The sequence below is a fragment of the Mercenaria mercenaria genome, chromosome 8 (assembly GCF_021730395.1).
Source record: "Mercenaria mercenaria strain notata chromosome 8, MADL_Memer_1, whole genome shotgun sequence".
NCBI classification, from domain to species: Eukaryota; Metazoa; Mollusca; class Bivalvia; order Venerida; family Veneridae; genus Mercenaria; species Mercenaria mercenaria.
Genome location: NC_069368.1, coordinates 45,849,889 through 45,873,712, shown reverse-complemented (window position 1 = coordinate 45,873,712; position 23,824 = coordinate 45,849,889). Strand labels below are relative to the sequence as shown.

Sequence of the window (23,824 nt, the reverse complement as noted above, 5' to 3'; positions counted from 1 at the left end):
GAACAACTACTTCACGTTTGAATTAAATCCATTTAGTAATAACTAAGATATAGTGAAAATGCATCAAAATTAACCTTAAATTCTAAGTAAAAGGGGGCATTATTCATGAAAAATTGGTGCCAGAATTGTGCACCTTGTGTCATATGATGTGGGTGAAGATATTGCACAATAGGTGGAACAACTATTTTAAGTTTGAATCAAATCCATTTAGTAATAACTGAGATAGAGTTTAGTTTATACATAATTTATTTTTGGTCCACTGTGAAGGAAGTTCTACAACTTATATTAATAACTCTCGACACCTCATTCCTGATGGAATCCATCTCCATGAGGGTATGACAGAAGAGGCCAATTTCCCTTTTTAATGCTGAGCGCCAAGCAAGGGAGCTACTGGTACCATTTTTCATGTCTTTGGTATGATGCGGCCGGGGATCGAACCCACGATCTCCCACACTTGAAGCGGACGCTCTACCACTAGGCTATCGAGGCGGTTCAACAGAGTGAGATAGAGTGAAAGTGCACCAAAACTTTAACCCGAAATTCTAAGTAAAATGGGGAGATAATTCATGAAATATTGGTGCAAGAGTTATGGCTCTTGTGTCATACGATGTGAGTGATGATGTTGAACAACTATTTTAAGTTTGAATCAAATCAGTTTACATACATGTAGTAATAACTGAGATAGAGTGAAAGTGCAAACTTTAGCCTGAAATTATAAGTAAAAGTGGGGGATAATTCATTAAATATTGGTACCAGAGTTATGGACCTTGTGTCATATAATTTGGGAGATGATGTGGAACAACTACGTTCAGTTTGAATCAAATTCATTTCGTAATAATTAAGATAGAGTAAAAGTCACTTCAACCTGAAATTCCAAGTAAAAAGGGGGCATAATTCAAGAAATATTGGTGTGAGAGTTATGGCCCTTGTGCCATATGATGTGGGTGATGATGAGGAATAACTATTTTAAGTAAGAAACAAATCCATCAAATAATTACAGAGTTAAGGAGAAAAAAGAGAAAGTGTAAAAAACTTTAACCAAGGTGGGGATGCAGAAGGACGTCGACGTCGGGTTGAGTAGGATAGCTCTCCATATACTTCATATAGTCGAGCTAAAATGTGCTCTATATTCAAGAAGAAATTTGCTGTCTGACATGTAAAATTCGTTGTTTCTCCTTCAATCAGAAAGTTTTTCTTTGTTCCAAAGGGTAACAGTTACTGAGATATATAATATTATCAAATATGAAATATTACCGGTAACTACATGTATAACTAAAACAATTCAATAAATTAGAAAAATGTGTTGTACTATTCAATCCGGTCTCAAAAAAATTAATCTGAATTTGAGTCTGAAATTTTTTGTAAAAGTTAAAGTCTTGAACGAATCTATATGGAAGTGAATTTAGTTCAAGAACTGAAATGAACTCTCATATGAAAGAAATATGGTTAAAACATATTTCAAAATTATCAATTTCTTCATGTAAATTAATATTCTTTCAAACAGTCCTTATATCAAAACACAGTTACTGAACTTAGAACCACATACCATCTTCTCCTTCGTCCTCGTCATCAAGTATTGACGGCTGTATCAACACAGAAGGTCCTTCATCTATTAACGTCAATTCTTGTGAACCATTTTCATTGTTACTAAATCCAGAATCTTCTGGTTCGCTTTCTTCCGAGTCTGAACTTTCGCTCAATTGTGCAACATCCTCATCTAGATCTGGGTTTTCATCTGGCATTTCATCATCAGCATAATCACCATCATATGTTTCTTCATAAATTCCATCGGAATCCATCTTTTTAAGTTTTGCTTTAACCCTTTTGTTTAGTCATATTGCTTTAAATAGAGATGCATGTCCTTTGGCATTTTCTGGTAAATAGTACACAGGCTTTTTACTTCATTTATACAATTTTTCTTTCAAGTTCTTTTGTCAGGAGGCAAGTGAAGTCATGCTTGTCTGTAACATTCTTCTAGAGGTATCAATAACTAATGCTTTCCTTTTAACATGGTATTTTCATTTGACAGATCTGAAAGAAAAATAAATCTTTTTTGAGTAATTCATTATCTAAATCAAGTTCAACACATCTAAGTAAATACTGTACAGCACTTGAAGTCCCATCACTAAATGACCTGAAATGCTTAAGACTTTTAAACTTTTCTTAGATCATTCACTTTAAGTGCATTTTTTCGAATGGTAAATGTCCTTAACCAAGAAATTGCCTTACAAAGCTTCCCATCAATTTTGGGCCAAGTTAACCCTTTTTAATCCCACTGCACTTTGTAAATGTACTCTTAATTTAAATTTTCTATTCACATTTTATTGATATATAAAATACAATTCATCAATACCTATTCTTTTTATTCCAATAACACCTTTTCATATATTCAATATACCCATTTCATGTTTTGAACTAACATCAAATGATATCTATTCATGTGTTCTTTGCCAGTATGTACAGAGTCAATATTGCATGAGATATTTTGAAGGACCTGACAAACATACCATGTTTACACTGGCAATATGATAGCACTAATTTTGACCACGGAAATAAAGGGGAAGTTGACATAAAGCTATAAAAATGTAATGAAATAATACAGCTCGTACATGAATCCATCCCATGCTTTCGTGCGGGCACAGACAAAAACTTCTGAGGTTCGGATGATAGACCCGATGTGCCATAAGGGTGAATAACAGTTAAAACCATAAGTCCTCGTATTTCCTATGTATACCATATATTTTTGCTTATAAGACACATTATTTTAAGAGTCATATTTCCAGATCAAGAGCGGGGATCATCTTATAAGCGTGTACTACAAAAAAATTAAAAGAAAAAGAAACCCCAGATTGCATATCTTACAAGCGAGTGCATTTTATAAGCTAAAATACAAGATAAACAGCAGTGCTCAATGTGAATAATACTTAAAAGCTATACATTCTTTTGTAAGTTCTATCAGTTTAATGTACACTCGTATAAAATCCCGGAAGTTTCAACCCTTGAAGGCACATCTGGTAGTTTTCTTTGCTAACAGACAGATTTTCTTATACTTTTCTTTAATATCAAAAGTCCATGTGTTGGATATTTAGTAATTTACGATTAAAATAACCAGATGGGGAACAAAACTGGGAGACACTGACACTCAAGGAAGAAAACTCACATAGATAATAGAAAAAAAATCACTTTTCCGTAGACCTACAATTATTACAGTAAGAATTTCTGTTTATAATGTTGTGTTGAGTAGGATTACAGTCATATTTGAACAAATTTTAACACATAAATATATCATCACATAAAGGAATCATGTATTGACTTAAACCCAGGTTTTATGTGCAATTTAACAAACAAAAAAACAAAAATCTCAAAAGAGACAAAAGGTACCACACACTGCAGTGCTCATATTTTGCATTGTATGTCAAAGTCTTACAATCTTCCTTTAAAACAAGAGTTTGTAAAATATGAAATAATGCCCCCCCCCACCACCACTACCCCTGATGCATTCAGTAACTGCACAAGGAACATAAATCATTTGGTCACTGTGAACTGGACATTTGACATACTGACCTTAAATCAATAATTATGGGTCATTTACCAGTCATAAGTGACCGCCTTTCAAATGTGATCTGAGACCAAAGCATTCTCTAGTTATTAGGCAAAAAAAACTGACCTACTGATCTCAAAATCAATAGGGATCATCTGCTGGTCATGATCAACCTCCCTATTAACTTTTATGATCCTAGGCCCAAGGGTTCTCGTTACTGCCCAAAAAACGGTGTAACTGTTCCAGGTCACTGTGACCTTGACATTTGACCTACTGATCTCAAAGTCAATAGGGATCATTTGCTGGTCATGATCAATCTCTCTATTAACTTTTGTGATCCTGCCCAAGGGTTCTCAAGTTATCATCCGTAAATGGTTAACTGTTCAGGGTCACTGTGACCTTGACCTTTGACCTACTGATCTCAAAATTTATAGGGGTCATCTACAAGTCATGACCACCCTCACTATCAACTTTCATGACCCTATGCCTAAGCATTTTTGAGTTATTATCCGGAAACCAATAATTAATGGTCTACAGACCGACTGACCGACATCAGCAAAACAATATACCCCTCCTTCTTTGAAGAGGGTGGGGGGCATAAAAATAGTCATGAATTTTCCAACTGTTCATTTTTAACGCTTCAAAAGAATCACTGCAATAGACTGAACAAATTTGAAAAGTATTTTGTTTGTACTTTTACTTGTTTAATTTACCCCACAACTTGAAAATGAAAGAACAGCACTTCAGCATCTTGGTGAAATATTAAAACATTATCTTATATGTAGTAGTAGTCTCTATCATCACTCTATGATTTGAATTAAAAATTAAAGTACAATGTCAATAAATCTTAACTTTGGCTTTATTACGAATAGGTTCATGACATGAATGCAAATTTTGATTCAGACCCATCCTTTGTCAAAGGTGTTTGAATAATATGACAAATTCTGCATATTTAACCACTTTTTAAATGGGAAAACTATTGCATCTAAATATTTCTGCACCAAGCAACAAACCTAGGTTGGCATCTAAATGTTTAATTCCGATAAACCACAGGAATAATCAGTCTATATTTGCACAGCAACTAACTTGATCATGTTCAAACTCATCCGGTTTCATACCTATTTTTGTCCAAGTCACTACTTCTTCCTGAATCATGATTAAGTTAATATTAAATGTATGTTTTCTTTTGACCAGAGGTCACTGAGATTATTATCAGTTTTTTCCCCCTCTAAAATATCCCGAAACTGATTAGTTACACAATCAACTTTGAATATCAATATATCTGCAAAGTCATGATAAAATTTCAAAGACTCCAACAAGATGAGATTTTATCAAAATCCAACTTGGTCATTACCGTCACTTCTATCATCTTTATTAATAGCGAACTGCTGCTCCTTTCAACAACTTACACAAAATCAATTTTCCGTCTTTTCAATTAAAACAAAAAATGACACAAAAGGATCGAAAATTAAGCCCAAAGATAGTCCTAATAAGTTACAAGTATCATAAACTGTCAGATATTATTGACCTAAAATTGATAACTGGCTACAAAGGCGAACATAATTCCTCATAAACTCCATACTGATCAATAGTTTGCGATTTGGCAGGCACGCAAATCCATTAAAGAACTCAATTCAACATGTAAGGCCATTTATGGATCTACAAAGGCAAGCATAATAGATGGCTATTAAAACCTTCCTACAGCTGCCAGCTGTTTTATCTATGTAACACAAATTAACCAAGAAAAAACAATATTTTGTTACAAATGAACCGACTGAAAGTATGTGCAGGTAGAAGTAAAAAGTGATATCATTAACTTAATTAAGCTGACAAAATAGTAAAATCTGTTTTGTTTGGTATGATGTATAATATTAAGTTATAAAACATTTTAACTTAAGTTAATAATGACTGATGGATTCAGACACATGTACCAAAACGGTTTTAAACCAACATCATGTCAAGCACGCATCAACAACTAGTAGTACAATAACTTGTCTGAAAGCTATATGGATGGCTTTGTCCCACCAATAATATCTCTTAAAATATTGCTGGAAATTTAATGAGCTGAGCATCTTTTTTAGCAGTTTGGTAAAAATTTACAATTTCATTCAACATGTTTTGAGCTTTATACACAAAATTTGCATTTTAATCTAATTATTTAGATCTCAAATATTTGCACTATGGTCCTTCTTGGGAATTGTTAAAGATACAATGCTGTGATTTAAATGACAGGTGAGTAACAAGTGCCCTCTGCCTGTATAGGGTAGTATTTACATGTACTGTCATTAATTCCCAGCAGGGAATAATAAATTCTGTTTGCCCAATTGCAAATGCACAAACATACAAAAACTATAAAGAAATCATAAATTTGTGCCCTGAAATAGGGTAGAATCAGTGAAAAATCTCTGTGCGAACTTCAATGGTAACTATAATTTATTTCAGTGTTATTTTTTTAAAGTTTTGGGGGAATGGTGGCGGAGCCCGTAAGGAGGGGGAAAATTGCACCATAACCACTAAAATAGGAGAAATTTGCATCATAATAAAAGCAATATTTTTCATAATTTATATGTTACATTAAAACAGAAAATGATTTTAAAGCACATTGTCTCATGTTTTAAATGGTACAGTTTACGTTATCATGTACATCTATAAAGAGTTTTGTGGGCTGGGCAGGGCTTTTTCCCCCTATAAATCTACATCCAGTAAAAGGAGGTAATCCCTTTGCAAAAAAGTATGTTTTTCTTCCCAAAAGTGAATTTAAAATTCCCAAATGATTATACTTTTTAGGGTTTTGGCTGTTTTAAGATAGTTTTGGTAATTTGTATGTATATCTAGGTAAATTATAATACTGTTGAACAATTACTGAAATGCAATTCATTAATATTTCACACAAAAAAAAACACATTTATGTAGATTTTGGTAATTTACAAATTGTCCCAATTAAGACAATTTACGAGAGCATTTTCCCAATTCCACTGATGTCGGTGGCATTCCCAAACTGATGAAAAAAAGGCTTGCTAGGACATGTATTCAAAAAATCTGAATTTCTAAAGGGGATTTTTTTTTTTCAGAAAATTTCTGAAATAGGGGAAAACAACATACTTTTTGGACAGGGGAATGGGGCCGAATTTTGTATGAATAGTATTCACATATAAATTTTAACAGTTGAAAGTGTTTCTTTATGTCACGGATGATACAACAGAAACCGGCAATGTACTGTGTGCTTTATAAATCATTCACACTCTTCTAAGTATACTTATATACTGTAAAATCATTTAATTTCGTGGGCATGAAATTCGTGGTTTTGGTCAACATGGCAATTTCGTGGGGATATGAATTCCTGGATTTCAACTTTTGAACATAAAAAGAATGGGAATTTTACTTGTTCGTTAGGATTAAATTTCGTGGATTGACTTAACCACAAAATCCATGAAAATTAGTCCTCCACAAATATTAATGTTTTCACAGTATAAAAACCAAATAAAAGTCAAAAACATCCATTTTTTCTGTATCTGACTATCAGACGAACAAACCTGAGATACATACAAAATGCAAGGATGCTTCTTCAGAGCCAAGTTTGGTATAATGCAATTTACTGGTATCCAAACAATGACCTCAGCTGTGACCCAGAAACATAAAAGTGAAGTACCAGCTAACGCTACATGCAAAATGTTGAATTTGTGTACATGTCTTGAACTTTTTGACAAGAAGAATATTTTTTACAATGAAGTATGAAATAAGTCAAAAACCAAGAATGAACTTGAAGCCCATAATAGTTAGCAAATCGTCCCAAATCTTTTGAGTGTAAAAAAGCGAAGCGAATTCAGTTCATGAGAAGAAGTAATTTAAAAGTACTTCTATATTAGCTCTATTGGCCCTCGATTGTCAAATTGAAAAAAAAAACTCGGGAGAAGACCTATTATAAAGCTACATACATGTACATGTATCAAGTCTGATGATGTTTAAAGGTATTTCTATTTTTAGCTCTAGTGGCCCCTAGAGTTTGCCAAGTGCCTCCATTTCAACAAAATTAAAAAGGACCTTATAAGGCATAAAAACAAGAGCACCGCCTTGCGGGTGCTGACGCTCATCTGATTTTTTTTGTATAATAGAAATATTGTCCTACCCATGATTTTCTAAGTCTAAAAAGGGCCATCATTCTTGCAAAAAGCAGGATAGAGTTATGTTTCTTGATGTACAGTGTCCACTTATGATGGTGAAAAACTGTTGCAAGTTTTAAAGCAATAGCTTTGATAGTTTATGAGAAAAGTTGCCTTAAACATAATATTCAACCAAGAAAATGATTTTTCTAAGTCCAAAAGGGCAATAATTATTGCAAAAAGCAGGATGGAGTTATGTTGCTTGCTTTACAGGGTCAGCTTATGATGTGAACAAGTGTTGCAAGTTTTAAAGCAATAGCTTTGATGGTTTAAAGAGAAAAAGTTGACCTAAACATAAAACTAACCAAGAAATCTGATATTTTCTAAGTCCAAAAGGGGCCATCATTCTTTGCAAAAAGCAGGATGGAGTTATGTTTCTTGCTGTACAGGTCCACTTATGATGGTGAAAAACTGTTGCAAGTTTAAAAGCAATAGCTTTGATAGTTTAGGATAAAAGTTGACCTAAACATAAAATTTAACCAAGAAAACTGATTTTCTAAGTCCAAAAGGGGCCATAATTCTTGCAAAAAGCAAGATGGAGTTATGTTTCTTGATGTACAGGGTCTGCTTATGATGGTGAACAAGTAATTCCAAGTTTCAAAGCAATAGCTTTGATAGTTTAGGAGAAAAGTTGACCTAAACATAAAACTTAACCAAGAAATCTGATATTTTCTAAGTACAAAAGGGCCATAAATCTTGCAAAATGCAAGATGGAGTTATGTTTCTTGCTATACAGGGTCAGCTTATGATGGTGAACAAGTATTCCAAGTTTCAAAGCAATAGCTTTGATAGTTTAGGAGAAAAGTTGACCTAAACATAAAACTTAACCAAGAAATCTGATATTTTCTAAGTACAAAAGGGCATAAATCTTGCAAAATGCAAGATGGAGTTATGTTTCTTGCTATACAGGTCACTTATGATGGTGAACAAGTATTCCAAGTTTCAAAGCAATAGCTTTGATAGTTTAGGAGAAAAGCTAACCTCAACATAAAACTTAACCAAGCAACGCCGACGCAGACGCCGATGCCGACGCCGACGCCGACAACCGCTCAAGTGATGACAATAACTCATCATTTTTTTTCAAAAAATCAGATGAGCTAAAAAAATGTTTGTTTCCCGTAATATGCTCAAAATAATTAGGGTAGGTAGGTCGGTATTTTTTATTATCAAGTGGGACTTTTCAGAAATTATATTTGTGTCAAAAAATGAATACAAATAAGGGGGTTATGCCTTTAGAGCATCAGTAAGTTGATTTGGGTATGCCTTTAGAGCATCAGTAAGTTAAATGGTCTCTAACATCACTGACCATGTTTAAAGCATAAAAGGTGCAGTTTTGCAAAATAAAATTCTTTAAGGTCATGAAAACATTTAGGATTGGGCCAAAAATTTAGGGTAGGTCGGGATACTGGAAACAAACAATTTTTTTAAGCCTAATGGTACTACAGACAGCTTGATGAAGATCCAACAATCCGTTCATGAGAAGTTGTTTAAAGGAATTCCTATCTTTAGCTCTAGTTGCCCCAAAAAGGGGGCAAAGCTCCCCCATTTAAATACAATTAGGAGAGGACCTTATAATAATCATATAAACACAGTTTGATGAAGATCCAACATGCATTTTTATGAGAAGGAATTGTTTTTAAAAGGTATTTCTCGTTTTAGCTCTAGTAGCCCCTAGAATTGGCCAAGTCCCCCATTTGAATAAAATTGACAGAGGACCTTAAAATGATATTACAAAATAGTTTGATGAAGATCCATCCAGCAGTTTATGAGAAAATGTCATTGAAAGTCTCAGGCCAGGCTGAAACATCTCATTCTGTACAGACTTGATAAAGGACCATGCCAGGATACTACTGACCAAGCAGTAATCACGATTACAGTGTAAACAATTATCAAAACAATTATCAAAATATGCACTGAAATAAAATGGTTTGACAAAGCCAAGGAGCAGAAAAAATCCTTTCAGATCTGGGAAAGAAAGTCGTATTTTGTTGACAACAAGGAGATTAGGAGTATTTTAAACGGGAGAAATCTCAGACTAAGAATGGCTTTTACTGCGGCTCTGTGTGGAACTTCAAGTGTTTGAAACAAGTTATGAAAGTATAAGCAATAACTCAAATTGGTTATAAACTGCGATAACTTGAAACAGTTACACCCCTGACTGATGATGGTAAACAAGTCCTCAAAGTTTCAAAGCCATAATTATGACAAACAGGTTAGGTAAAATATGGACTAGTATGAAAAACTTAACTGATTTCTAAGTTCAAAAAGGGCCATAATTCTGCCAAAATAGTTGAAGAGTTATGTACATGCCTACAGACAGAAATCATAATGATAAACAAGTGTAATTGATTTCTTTGTGAATAAGTAATGATTTTGTATAAACTGACATTTACTTTAGATATCAATACTTATCTGCAAACAAAATATTGTTTGAAAACATATCAAAGTATATTTTCCATCGTCTTGAATAGATTACTGACCGTTGATATTCTATTTCAGAAATGATAAAACACTGATCGCCGATCGTCCATATTATTTTGTAACAAGGCAGTCTGAAAGACAGCTAAATCCCCCGCCACTGCTATGGATAGTGAAAGGGTAAACCTTTGATTTTAGCTGTGACCTTGACCTTGAACTGACATGGCTGACTCATCAATTCTGCACAACGTCTTGATGAGGTGATCATTTGACCCAAGTTTCATGAAAATCCTTCAAGGGGTTTAGGAGATACAGGGCTGAAACCTTTGACCTTCAGTTGTGACCTTGACTTTGAGTTGACATTGCTGACTCATGAGTTCTTGATGAGGTGATCATTTGACCCAAGTTTGATGAAAATCCTTGAATGGGTTTAGGAGATACAGAGTGGACACAAAATGGAAGGCTCAAACCATCGACCCTTAGTTGTGACCTTGACCTTGAGCTGGCATGGTTGACTCATAATTTCTGCACATCGTTTTGATGAGGTTATCATTTGACCCAAGTTTTATAAAATTCCTTCAAGGGGTTTAGGAGATAGAGAGCGGACACGAAATGGAAGGCTCAAACCTTTGACCTTCAGTTGTGACCCTGACCTTGAGCCAACATGGCTGACTCATAAGTTCTGCACATCGCCTTGATGAGGTGATCGTTTGACCCAAGTTTGATGAAATTCCTTCAAGGGGTTTAGGAGACAAAATGGAAGGCTAAAACCTTTGACCCCAAGTTGTGACCTTGACCTTGAGCCGGCATAACTGACTCATGGGTTCTGCACATTGTCTTGATGAGGTGATCATTTGACCCAAGTTTTATAAAATTCCTTCAAGGGGTTTAAGAGATATAGAGCGGACACAAAATGGAAGGCTCAAACCTTTGACCTTGAGTTGTGACCTTGACCTTGAGCCGGCATGGCTGACTCATGGGTTCTGCACATCGTCTTGATGAGGTGATCATTTGACCCAAGTTTTATAAAATTCCTTCAAGGGGTTTAGGAGATACAGAGCGGACACAAAATGGAAGGCTAAAACCTTTGACCCCAAGTTGTGACCTTGACCTTGAGCCGGCATGACTGACTCATGGGTTCTGCACATCGTCTTGATGAGGTGATCATTTGACCCAAGTTTTATAAAATTCCTTCAAGGGGTTTAGGAGATGTAGAGCGGACACAAAATGGCTCAAACCTTTGACCTTGAGTTGTGACCTTAAACTTGAGCCGACAAGGCTGACTCATGGGTTCTGCACATCGTCTTGATGAGGTGACCATTTGACCCAAGTTTTATAAAATTCCTTCAAGGGGTTTAGGAGATATAGAGCGGACACAAAATGGAAGGCTCAAACCTTTGACCTTGAGTTGTGACCTTGACCTTGAGCTGACAAGGCTGACTCATGGGTTCTGCACATCGTCTTGATGGGGTGATCATTTGACCCAAGTTTCATGAAAATACTTCAAGGGGTTTAGAAGAGATAGAGCAGACACAAATGGAAGGCTCAAACCTTTGACCCTAAGTTGTGGCCTTGACCTTGAGCCGACATGGCTGACTCATGGGTTCTGCACATCGTCTTGATGAGGTGATCATTTGACCCAAGTTTCATGAAAATCCTTCAAGGGGTTTAGCAGATATAGAGCGGACACAAAATGGAAGGCTCAAACCTTTGACCCTAAGTTGTGACCTTGACCTTGAGCCGGCATGGCTGACTCATGGGTTCTGCACATCGTCTTGATAGATCATTTGACCCAAGTTTGATGAAATTCCTTCAAGGGGTTTAGGAGATATATAGCGGACACAAAATGGCAGGCTCAAACTTTTTACCTTGAGTTGTGACCTTGACCTTGAGCCGACAAGGCTGACTCATGGGTTCTGCACATCGTCTTGATGAGGTGATCATTTGACCCAAGTTTCATGAAAATCCTTCAAGGGGTTTAGGAGATATGGAGCGGACACGAAAGTGTTACGAACAGACGGACGGACGGAGACCATTCCTATAACCCCCCACCACTTGTGGCGGGGGATTAAAAAGTGATGTTTTTCTAAAATGGTCTAAACTTTAATTCTTAAAACAAATTTATAAATAATTTTTTGATGAATGGAAAGCTTATAAAACAAGCAATTAATTCATTCATTAATTTTGACTATTATTTCGAAATAAAATGGATTAATTATGAACGCTTAACTACTGTTTTTCTAAAAAGTTTTGAACATCACACTGCCGCTTATTGAAATTAAATGTCATTTACAAGTTATTCATTAAAAAAATATCTAAACACTAAAATATGAAAATTGTAAGAATTTCAAAACTGTTTTAATTTTGAAAATCCAGTGAAAAAGTTGTTAAAATCAAAGGGGTCTGGCACATCCACTCATGTGCCGGACCCCTTTGGTTAAAATTTAAAAATTCCGATTCCATAAAAACATTGTTTTTGCCCACCATTAGATGAACAGATTTTTATGGGTGATGTCACAGCAATCTCGCCATTAGTGATTCTGGCAAACTTTCCTTTTATCGGCTGAATAATGCAGTGATTTATTCGAGACGATTAAAACTAAATCTTCTAAGTACGTATTCACACAAAATTTTGTTTACAGATAAGTATCGATATCTTTAGTAAATAACATGTACCATTACTTATTCATTAGAAAATCTATTACCAGACCGCGGGCTAGGTGTCAGGTACCAGGACGGCTAGATCTCAGGTACCAGGAGGGCTAGATCTCGACACTTCCAAATTAAAAATTGAAATTTTGAAAATTATTGGATTAAGAACTGTATTGTAAAATTAGTTTAAATAACAACTCCATCATATTTTAAAAATATCAGTTGGAAAATAACTGTGCTGATAAAATGCGTATGACACTATTAGCTGACTTTTTACGCGCCATAACAAAATTGGTCCAACAAAATTTTGACCGATTTGGGTTCGAGTTTGCCTGAGTCAAACTCCAACGCAGTGATCTCCCTTGCCGCTTCGCTCATTGATCACTGCCACCACAACATTCACGTGACCATAGTTCATCACGTGATGATCGGTTTATAAATTAACATACATATTAATATGATATACCAAACTTCTGTCAATAACATATCTTGGCCAGCAGGAAAATATTCAAAAGCCTCCATCTGTTTCGGCTTGGGTCAAATAGAAGCATTATAATAGTGAACCGCGTCAAAGATTAACGTCGACATACTTGTTTATTTACTTTCAGTTTCGTTTCAGGATACTTACCGGTGGTGTAAATAAATACCTATTTTCATTCAAAATCATTATCTTTTTCATTATGGAACATTCGCCCGTGCTAATAGAAGTGTAAACTTCGAAAACATTGGGGAAAAAATAACTAAATGATTATATAACTAAAAGAAGTCCACTTAGTTGAATTTTAGCTAAAAACATTGTGTTGGCAGTGATCAATGAGCGAAGCGGCAAGGGAGATCACTGCGTTGGAGTTTGTGCCTGAGTATGAGGTCATTAGTTCAATTTGAGAAGACTTAATATGACAATGGTTAAACAATGATGATCATTGCTCTTGCAGACGGTTGATTGAAACTTGCTTTAAAAGCTTGCAGTTGACTTATGCTGCGGCATATTTTGTGCTTGCCTAATGCATAATTCGATGATAAGTAAGGTGCATAAAATAGTTTGCAGATCTGTCCCGGGGTAAAACTTACCGTTGTTTCTGTTTAATTTGATTTTCTCTTGAAGTATAACACGCAAAACATTCCATAACTTCCTTACTGTTCGTATTTTTTACTAAAGTCGGCTAAAATCTTGTAATTGTTCGTCATTGATCCGCCATATTGTTTAAAGATGGCGCTGACCGAATTACAAAATCTCATGTACAATTTTAATTACTGAAATACTGAGTAACAATCGATGTTATTTCTTGACTGTATCATAGCATTTTACAATCAAAGGAAAAGTATCAATATCAATTTTTTAATGTCAACAAAAACTCATAAAAGTAATCTGTTACTGCCTTGGCACTATTTTTATATCGCAGGAATACAATATTCGCTTGTTGACAGGAAGAGCAATTTCGGTGATTTGGATTGGATAATGCGTTGCTGCGGACAGAAGGGACATAAATCTTACATGCGTGCACCTGCTACTTTCACTTTTGGTTTGTGTATTTCAAGGTAAGAGCTTTGAAATTATATTGGAGTTTATTAAGAGATGGTGTGTACTGTCAAACGCAAACTCATAATTTAGTATTAGAGATGGCATTTCAACTGTAAAATTATCAAATTCTGCAAATGTTAAACCATTTTTTTTTGTTTATTTGCGCAAATTACTGTAGAGATATAATAACTTTTGACGGTTGCTGTCCATGATCATAGATAAGCCAAGTGAGTGAGGCTAGTTTCCCAGAAGTTCTGTGTATGCAGATTTTGGTTGTTAGCGCCCATTTTATAGACAGATTATATATTTTTGTCACTGGGTGTGAAAAATGTGCAGCCAGACTGGGACTCAAATACAGGGCCTCCTCTGAATGATTTACAGTCAACTCGTCCCCTAGTCAACTCGTCCCCCAGTCAACTCGTCCCCGATTTGGTCATAACGTCCCCCTCGGCGATTTCAAATTGGTCATTTCGTCCCCCCTTTTTCGGCCCCACTTTTTAAAACGTATTTTTGATAAATTAAGTCGGTTTTTCTTTCAAATAAGTATATTTTATGCTAAAAATATACATAAGTTTTCGTTTGTTTTAAGAACTTTTTGCTTTAAAAATGATCGATTTAACAAGGAGGATTTTCTTGTCATTTTTTTTTTTTGGTTTCTCTTTGTTTTTGTAAGTCTACTATGCTGGACAACATGATTGCTGTTTAAAGTCCGTATTTGATGCAGCATATTTTAAACCTCTTGAATAAAATTAAACTTTTTATTAAACTTTTTTTTTTATAACATACTAAGGGCATTGTATTTATTTATTTTAATTTTATTTCAGTTAATTGTCTTATATTTTCAGTATATTTCTTTTATTATTTTATCATACCTAATTATTTAAAGTTAACTATTTCCAATATAACTCATTCAAAACTCACGATGATTTTAAATACAAGTTTTCAAAGTCAAAAATATCATATAAAAAAGCAAAAATGCCTAAAATATGAATGGGGGCAAAATTACCAAAAGGGGGACGAATTGACCAAAAGGGAGACGAGTTGACCAAAATGGGGACGAGTTGACCAAATTTTATCATGAGGGGGACGAAATGACCAAATCGGGGACGAGTTGACTGGGGGAGGAGTTGACTAGGGGACGAGTTGACTTGATACCCTCTGAATAGCGTTCCGATCCTCTACCGACTGAACTACCCGATCGCCTTCACACTTTCTCCCCGTTTCTCCTCGTTTCAAAGGTCATATACCGTGACATTTTGATTCTCAAACCTTTATCAATTGAAGACGGAACAACAGCTAGAGAAGGATTGGTTATAGAATTTTAATTCCACGACACATGAAACCGATTGTACATGTTAGTATATTGTATGAAAAAGGCCTTGACCATACCCTGGAGGAAGCAGACTCCGCAAAGTAAACAGGAATCAACATATACAAGAATCCCAACTGGAATGATCGTATCTGACAACAGCAAACAATTCTCGATCCTTCATTGATGTGTTAAAAATTCCCAAATGAACTTCGTTATGTATAACTCTGCATGGTGATCGGTGCCGATCACTGACTATGCTTCCGTCATCATGGACAACAACACTTGGAATAACATACGGAATTGGGGACGGTGCAGCATAGGTCGGCACATTAAAAAAAAAAAAAAATGTTGAGTTATTGTCGTCACTTGATCGGCGTTGGCGTTTCCTGGTTAAGGACGTATGCTAGAATTTGGTGCGAAAATTTTCCCAGTAACTGAATTTCTTCAAACTTTGGATATTGAAGGACAATCATCTAAGAAACAAAAAAATGCAATAAAAATCATAGGTCACCGGTATCAAAAAAGAGTTATCTGCCCTTGAAAACGGCATTTCCCCCATCAATAGCTGACTCTGTACAGCAGGAAATATAACTTCATCCTTCTTTTTGCAAGAGTTATGGCCCCTTTTGGACTTATAAAATATCAGATTTCTTGATTAAGTTTTGTGTTTAAGTCTTGCTTTAAAACTTGCAACACTTGTTCCCTATCAAAAGCTGACTCTATACAACAAGAAACATTACTCCATCCTGCTTTTTGCAAGAATTATGACCCCTTTTGGACTTAGAAAATATCAGATTTCTTGCTTAAGTTTTATGTTTAGGTCAACTTTTCTCCTTAATGGTCAAAGCTATTGCTTTAAAACTTGTAGCAGTTATTCGCCATTAAAAGCTGACTCTGTACAACATGTACTATAACTCTACATTACTTTTTGCAAGAGTTATGGCTCTTTTTGAACTTAGAAAATTATGGTAGGGTAATATACAGAGACCAAAAAAAAATCAGAGGAGCGTCTCCACCCGCAAGGCGGTGCTCTTGGTTTCTTAATTACAGTTTCAATGGCCTAACTTTGCAATGATGCCACGATTTAGAGAATCGAATACCACATTGTCGATGTCTCTACCATCAGCCTCATCCAGATGACTTTAATAAGAGCTCGTGGCCAGATACAGACCTACTTGATTTCCTTTACTCGGCCGGAATCCCCTTCTAAGACAACACCAGGTTCTTGAACATCCATGCACAGAAATACTCTCCCACGCATCGGTCGAATATTACAATGTATTTTCATATCAGTGTGAAGAAGTATATTAGTGAGTAAGATATGGAACAAAAAATGGCAAAGATGTTCCCGTTTGTGAAGAAAGCACCAAATTTTGCATGAACTTACGTTAAGGTATCTCAAATCCTACAAGAGGAGGAGACACGCTATATCTGCACTGGAACCTCCTTTTAAATCAATTTAGAAAAGGGAGGTAAAAATGTCTTGAAAAGAAATAATTTTTTCATTAAATTGAAATTTATCTATAAAGTAATGTTTCATATGATCTAAACATGGATTACATACCACTAGCATAGATAACAAACCATTTGGTATTGACAAATATATGAAGTTTACCACAAAGTACTCTTATTTCTCAAGATACATACTAAAAAGAGAGGTAATCAGATTTTACTATAATGCTTAATTTCAAAACTGTGTATGAAAAGATGTTTCTTATGAAGAAAGCATGAAAGTTTGTATCTAACATTATAAAGTATACTGAATCAGAAATGGACTACATGTACGATTTGTTGGCTTGAATAGACCAAAACATGAGGGCCCAAATGGGAACTACCTTTTGTTTATTTCAATCAAATATATCTAGAACAATTTAAAAAATGTTAATTCATTACCTCAACCAGTTATAACTCTTGACACAAATTTTATTCAATTACATTTGTTTTATACACATTCAATATACATGACTCAGGAAAAATAATATGAGGCCCTTCAAGGGGAAATTGTTAAAACTCACATTTTAAGGGCAAATTTATCTATTTCAATCGTTAAAATGTCATATTACTGAACTAAACATAAGTAAAGAAACAGAATTCATGGGTCTTATGTATAAACTATCAAAAAAGTAAAAAGTATTCAATTGTTTAGGTCCATGAGGTAACCTATATATTTATCAGGACAATAGATTTATATCAAAAAGAGTTCCTTCAATGGATCATTTTTGTATGTTACATAACAGTATATGACATAATCATGTTTTCAAATCAAATGACTCATCCAAAGACCCATAAAATAAAAGAAACTGATATTTACACCCTTTCAATAGATATCTAAGAGGGGTAATAGATTTCCCAGTTCTTCTGTAATACATTTGTTTGACAAATTTATATTTCTTTTACATGAATGTGTTATTGCACTGGCATTTAATTGGTTTTGTGAAGTGTACATAGCAATGAAAATCAAGTGTCATTACTGGTCAGTCCAGATTCAACAGAATTAAGCAATGCAAGGGTCACAGTTAAGGTGTACAGACACTAAATAGAAAACTGGCGCGGAAAAATATCATGATAGTCGCCAAAATTGCGCATTCAAAGAGTCCTCCTTCTTTGCTCTGTACAGCTTTATTCCTTCCTTGTTACAATTTTTTTTTTGCTGAAATCACATAACAAATCTATCATTGACATATAGGAAGCATTTTCGCAAACATATGATAGCATAACAGATTTACTATGGAAATGTAAGTCATACAATTTGGGGAATCATTTTTAGTTGATATCGTAGTTGGTTTGTTTTACTGAAGTACATAAACCCCAATTTTCTTTTGGTGCTTTTTTTCAGCATTGACAATATTCTTTAAGAAAATGTAAAAATGTAAGCTACAGACATTTAAAACGGGTCCTGCTCTGTGCTGTAGCCATTTGAAATCTGTCAATTCTATCTAGAATAAAGAAGGCCAGCTATTTAGTATGTTCATACCTTAATGTATCTCCCCAAGCACGGCTTCATATTATAAATATTAGAAATGTGAACATCAGGTAGTTTAGATATTTTCATGCTGTCTATTTCCTTCAGGAACTAGAATTTTATCTGGCACCATTTACTGACTTACAGCTTGATACTTTTGTTTATAACATGACCAAAAGTTTGAAGTCACAACACATGGTGCACTGACTGGTTTGCGACATGGTACAAATTTGTATGTCGCAGATGCATAAAATCAAAACCACCAAGGGATGATGTTACGAGCAACCAATACTGATGCACACCGTTATTTTCTATAGTAAAACAGTTTGCTAGTTGTTAGCTGTAGCTTGATTTAGCCGTTCCAAACAGTTCTGGTACATGCTGACTAATAATGTAGTAAGCCGTCTTTTTGGCATAAAAACAAGGACAAAGTAGACTTTGACTTAAAGCTAACATTTTTTTGTAATGCATTATTTGGTTGTGATTCTGTCTCAATACGTTTGCAAGGCATAAGATATCTTTACTTATGGCTATGCCATGTTAAAAGATTCAAGAAGCTCACATGACAACTGGAAGAATAGGTTGTTCTATCATGCAAAGGAATATCAAAATGAAGCCAGAGAATATATTTTCTTAAACAGTTAGACGTATTGAAATCAACCCCATAAGATATATTCACGTATGTACTAATGTAGCAAATAACATTGTATCAAGCAGGTTGTAGACAGGCATTTACAGCATACATTGACAGCGCTAATCCTGTTAACTGGAAATGGTCAGGAGAACAGGTATTTGGGCTTTAATTACGTAATACGCTTCATAATTAGCTGCTATAGGTTGGAGGAAACTCATCAATGTAACTACAATAATACATAAAAAGGCAGATAAAATGTAACGAGCCAATTCTGTGTACTTAGACGTTTTGAAGACATGTGTGCTAGAGAGTGAAATACTGGCAAATCTATTACAGTGTTAGTTGAATATTAAAAGGGTTGTTACGCCTAAAATTAAAAGTTGTTTAGGGTATCCTGACTGTATTGGACAAAGAGTACATATCAGCTATGATTATAACTAGGATGGCCTGCAATAGTCATTTTATCCGTGCTGAATGGGCTCCATTGGCCATACCGAGATGCATAGTATACTCAAGTCTGACCCACAAGTACAACGTTCTGAATGATCATTTCTTTATCAGATACATGATATCATTATATAGGCCGATTTGGAACTTAAGACAGAAAATATACTATTTCGTTGTTTGTCAAAGGCTTAATATTTAAGATAACTGTTGCTCAGTATATTTTAAGGAGACATTGTTTATAAACTAATCGATTAATCTTTACCTTCAAAAATTTTCATCTAACTCTATTTGGCATGACTTTCTTTATTTCTGTATTATATTTTCATCTTAAACAAATTTTTATTTGTGTTCTTAGGATGTCTGTTGTAAATCACAGCACTAGAAATGTTTATAGTTATAAGCTCTGTGGAGGGATTCAGTGGGAGAGACCGTCTAGTGGTAAAGATGTTGTCAGATCAAAAGGAAGGTCGTTGGTTCAAACAACGTACAAAGGTTAATCTACCAGTGCTGTTTTCAATAATGAACCTTCTTAATGAACCTCAAAATGTAAAGAATGTCTAAATAATAATTTGATATAATTTAATACTAAAATTAGTTTTGTTTACCTGAGTGATATTAATGTTCACACTTAAAAATCCTGTAAATGAGATTTTTAAACAATTTCCCCCTTTTAGGCCCTCATTTATGTCATTTGTCCGTGTCCTATATATTCAATGTGTATAAAATGTAACTAAATAAATATTATAACAATAATATTTACTTATTTAGGTTATAAATTAACCTTTTGGACATGGCTTTCAAAAATATATGATTAAAAAAATAAAATAAAGGGTCCCTTTTTGGGGCCTCATTTTAAGCTACTTAAGGTTGGCGAAGTGCGTGTCTCCTCCTTTTTTTGGATTCAGCATACTTCAAAATAGTTGTATACGAAGTTTGGTGCTTTCTTCACAAAAGGAAACATCTTTTCCTATAACCTACTCACTATATTCTCAAGGCTGATAAAGGAGCGTACCACAGAAAGTGATAGACTTTCCATCGCCAGATAGTTTTAAGGGGGAGGTACAGTTTGTAGCATTGCGATAGACTGACTTCGTACTGGACGTTTTTAAATGCATCTGTATCTTAGACAAACACTCACACTAAACATGCGTCGATCAGTGACAATAATACGCCGGACGATGGTATCATGTACATGATGTATATAGAACAAGACCTGTGCGAATGAAATAATTAAAATAAGGCCTGAACTTGTCAAATAAATCTCGATGTCTATATTGGGACTATTTTCAAGGTGACTTTAACAGTCATGCAGGTTTACACCAGAAAGTTAACATTATTCCATTTCTGTTGCAAGCACTAGCACTAGCACTATGCCCCCCCCCCCCCCCCCTTGATAAGTCGATATAATTAAATTGGAACCACTAACTCACATACGAATATATCTGACGGTGTAGAGGGCGTATAACACGTATAATGCAGTGTAAGGCAAAATAAGGAAATGTTATATCCAGAAACTGCAACATAAAGTATTAAAGTGGTTTTTTTCTTTACCCTTTTCCAGCTTTGGAGCACAAGATGTTAAAGATTCCCGAGTGGATTTCTTTTAAGAGAGCCGTGTCCTCTAGACTTCTTACTCGTGTCTGTGGCCAGTGCACCCAAACTCCTAATGAACACCTCCTGAATGTGACTGCTACAAACAATTTTCGATGTGTTTCAAAATCGTCTAGACTTACATCACGGCAAGTGTTTTTTATTAGACAAAGTATTCCAGCAGGAGGACAATGGGACCGTGTTGTTAGAATACCAAAGACGGAGTGTGAGTTCCGAGAACTTTCCACAGGCAAGAAATTGCCAATTATTTATCTGTTTACAAAAGATGGCTGCACTTTATGTGACGAAGCGAAGGAGGCATTGAAACCATACATGCATAGGGTAAGTATAGTTTGTGATCATTTGTGAATATCGACTAGTCTTTCCACCATTGACGCCGGCGTTTCTGAGTTCGATGTTTTCATATTTTGCTTGGTTAAAAGTAATAAGGTGTTTTGATTAAGTGTTTACTAAATCAGTACCATGACCTGTAAGTTAAAGGGCTGCTGCAAGAGAAACATCTTTTCTTTTTACAAATTTTACCGTTTCGCACAGATGTTTTGTAACTAAATATACGCCATTTTTAAATGTATCTTTAAAACATTTTTGTATAATATATATCGGCTAGATTAATCAATAGACCCATATAGACATCCAAATTCTGGTGCACGAATATTGATGATGGCAGCAAGTAATTTTGTTGATTTGCCCGCCGGAGAACATCGTACTCATGGTGAGCTATCATTGCGATCATTCAACGTCCGTCGCTCGAGCGTATGATGTCGTTCGTCCGTTAATTATTTCTTCGAACGATATCTCCTCTGTAACTGGTGGAAGTTGATGAAACTTGACCTTGATGTTTCTTGGATGATCATTTTCTAAAGTTGTTTTAACGGCTCCACTTGTTTGCACGAAGGGGCTGAGTGAGCTGCAAATGAGAAAATATCAACACCTTCTACTCAACCGCTGGTCCGACTTTGAATGTTTCTTGTGAGACCCTCTTTATTCTCTTTGAAGAATGTCGAGGATGGGGTCACCTTTTTCTTTATCGTATGAAATAGTTCAAATCATGATAAATTTCACAAAGATATTCTTTGGGCAATCTTCATCCAAGAAGGTCTAAGTCCGCTAAACTTGAATAGAAAAATCTTCAAAATACATTATATAATTATTTAATCCAAGGAGAATGTTATCGACGGAGGCGGCATATATCTAATAGGGGTTACGTGCCTCTGGATGCCCATTCTGCTCATTTATTTACCATAACTTTCTTCCGATGATTTGAAATTAAGCAATACAGACATGTGCATTGGAAAACATTCCATAAAGTTATTCCGCTATAAAATAGGGATTGGGTACAAGTTATATCAACATTATTAAAACCGTCTACAAAACAACGACAGCTGCAAGAAAATACACGTATAATTGCAAAATCAAAGTATACAGTTGCATTTTTTTTTGTCGCACGTCTCGGAATTAAATTCAAAATTCGATAAAATGCAGTTTTGATCGCGGCCTAACTTTCCAAACAAATAAAGGTTCAGAAACACTTCAGTTGTTTAAATAAGCTAACTACAGAATGAAAAGCATTATCAAAAAGTGCGGTCTACATAGCAGACTAGGCAATGAATGCGGGTCTTTCTGTCAATGGCAATTTCATACATGGAAGAACAATTTATCTGCTTTTGAAGTACTAACAATGTAATATGCTTGTAGGGTAAACACTTGAATCTTTTTAATTTCAGTTTATACTGGAGGACGTCAACATCACCTTACCGGAGAACGAAAAGTGGTATGAGATGTACAAATACGATATTCCAGTGTTTCATATCTATGAAGAATTCCTGTTTAAACACCGAGTGGATTTTGACGCCCTGGAGCGAGGATTAGAAAAATATAAAGACGGTTTCGATAGTTCCAAGTGACAGTCAGATTATATAATGTATGTAGTGTTGTCACTAGTATGTGTTCTACACGCTAGAACATAAAATATACAATGGCCAATCGTTCTTGCATTTAAAGAAGGCCAGTTCTTGCCCTTTGAGTAGGTAAAATAATCGAGGAATACTGAAGTGCTTTAATGACATTGTACATGTTTTTAGAGAGTGGTTGGAGTATAAATGATATCTAGTTATAACTCCAGAAAAATATCAAATGTACTTTTCATTGATATACAATGCGAACAAAATTAAACATGCTTTTCACTAGTAGGCATGGGCAAATTATCACTGAGAAAAATAAAATGAGCCGCGCCATGAGAAAACCAACATAGTGGCTTTGCGACCAGCATGGATCCAGCCCAGCCTGCACATCCGCGCAGTCTGGTGAGGATCCATGCTGGTTGCTTTTAAAGCCTATTGCAGTTAGAGAAACCGTTAGCGAACAGCATGGATCCTGACCAGACTGCACATCCGCACAGTCTGGTCAGGATCCATGCTGGTCGCAAAGACACTGTCTTGGTTTTCTCATGGCGCGGCTCAAATGAGTACAAGGATTTTTGTCTTGTGTTAGAAAATGTACGTCTTTTACTCATGAACACCAGATTTTACATATTCACTTCTTGCTCTACCGCCCAAGAAACTAATG

General features: G+C 35.2%; 2 protein-coding genes across 36 annotated transcripts in view; one reads left to right on the top strand and one right to left on the bottom strand.

Annotated features, from left to right (window-relative positions):
* Positions 1-14,026, bottom strand: part of LOC123566434 (tubulin polyglutamylase ttll6-like) — a 56,605-nt gene extending 42,579 nt beyond the window's left edge. For 31 of the 35 annotated variants that reach the window (XR_006689428.2, XM_053549852.1, XM_053549867.1 and 28 more), the window contains exons 1-2: positions 13,843-14,026; positions 1,547-2,031 (exon numbers count right to left, since the gene is read on the bottom strand). Coding sequence is in view for 34 of the 35 variants with exons in the window: in XM_053549852.1 (XP_053405827.1) it covers positions 1,547-1,799 (253 nt within the window). In the remaining variant the exon portion in view is untranslated. Of the gene's footprint in view, positions 1-1,546; positions 2,032-2,353; positions 2,472-4,554; positions 4,862-4,895; positions 5,077-13,842 lie in introns of those variants that run through there. The other 4 variants (XM_053549847.1, XM_053549846.1, XM_053549848.1 and 1 more) reach the window with 4 other exon arrangements.
* Positions 14,027-14,179: 153 nt separating this feature from the next.
* LOC123566436 (uncharacterized) lies at positions 14,180-23,730 on the top strand. The gene is made up of 3 exons (XM_045360537.2): positions 14,180-14,310; positions 21,210-21,580; positions 22,984-23,730. Exons 2-3 carry the CDS (start codon positions 21,224-21,226, stop codon positions 23,161-23,163), a joined length of 537 nt encoding a protein of 178 aa, XP_045216472.2. The 5' UTR covers positions 14,180-14,310; positions 21,210-21,223; the 3' UTR covers positions 23,164-23,730.
* Positions 23,731-23,824: the final 94 nt, after the last annotated feature.

Bases quoted from the DNA above. Each gene is read 5' to 3' on its own strand.
- LOC123566436 (XM_045360537.2), top strand. From the start codon at position 21,224: ATGTTAAAGATTCCCGAGTGGATTTCTTTTAAGAGAGCCGTGTCCTCT. The intron at 21,581-22,983 runs GTAAGTATAGTT...TTTTAATTTCAG, and splicing joins TGAAACCATACATGCATAGG to TTTATACTGGAGGACGTCAA.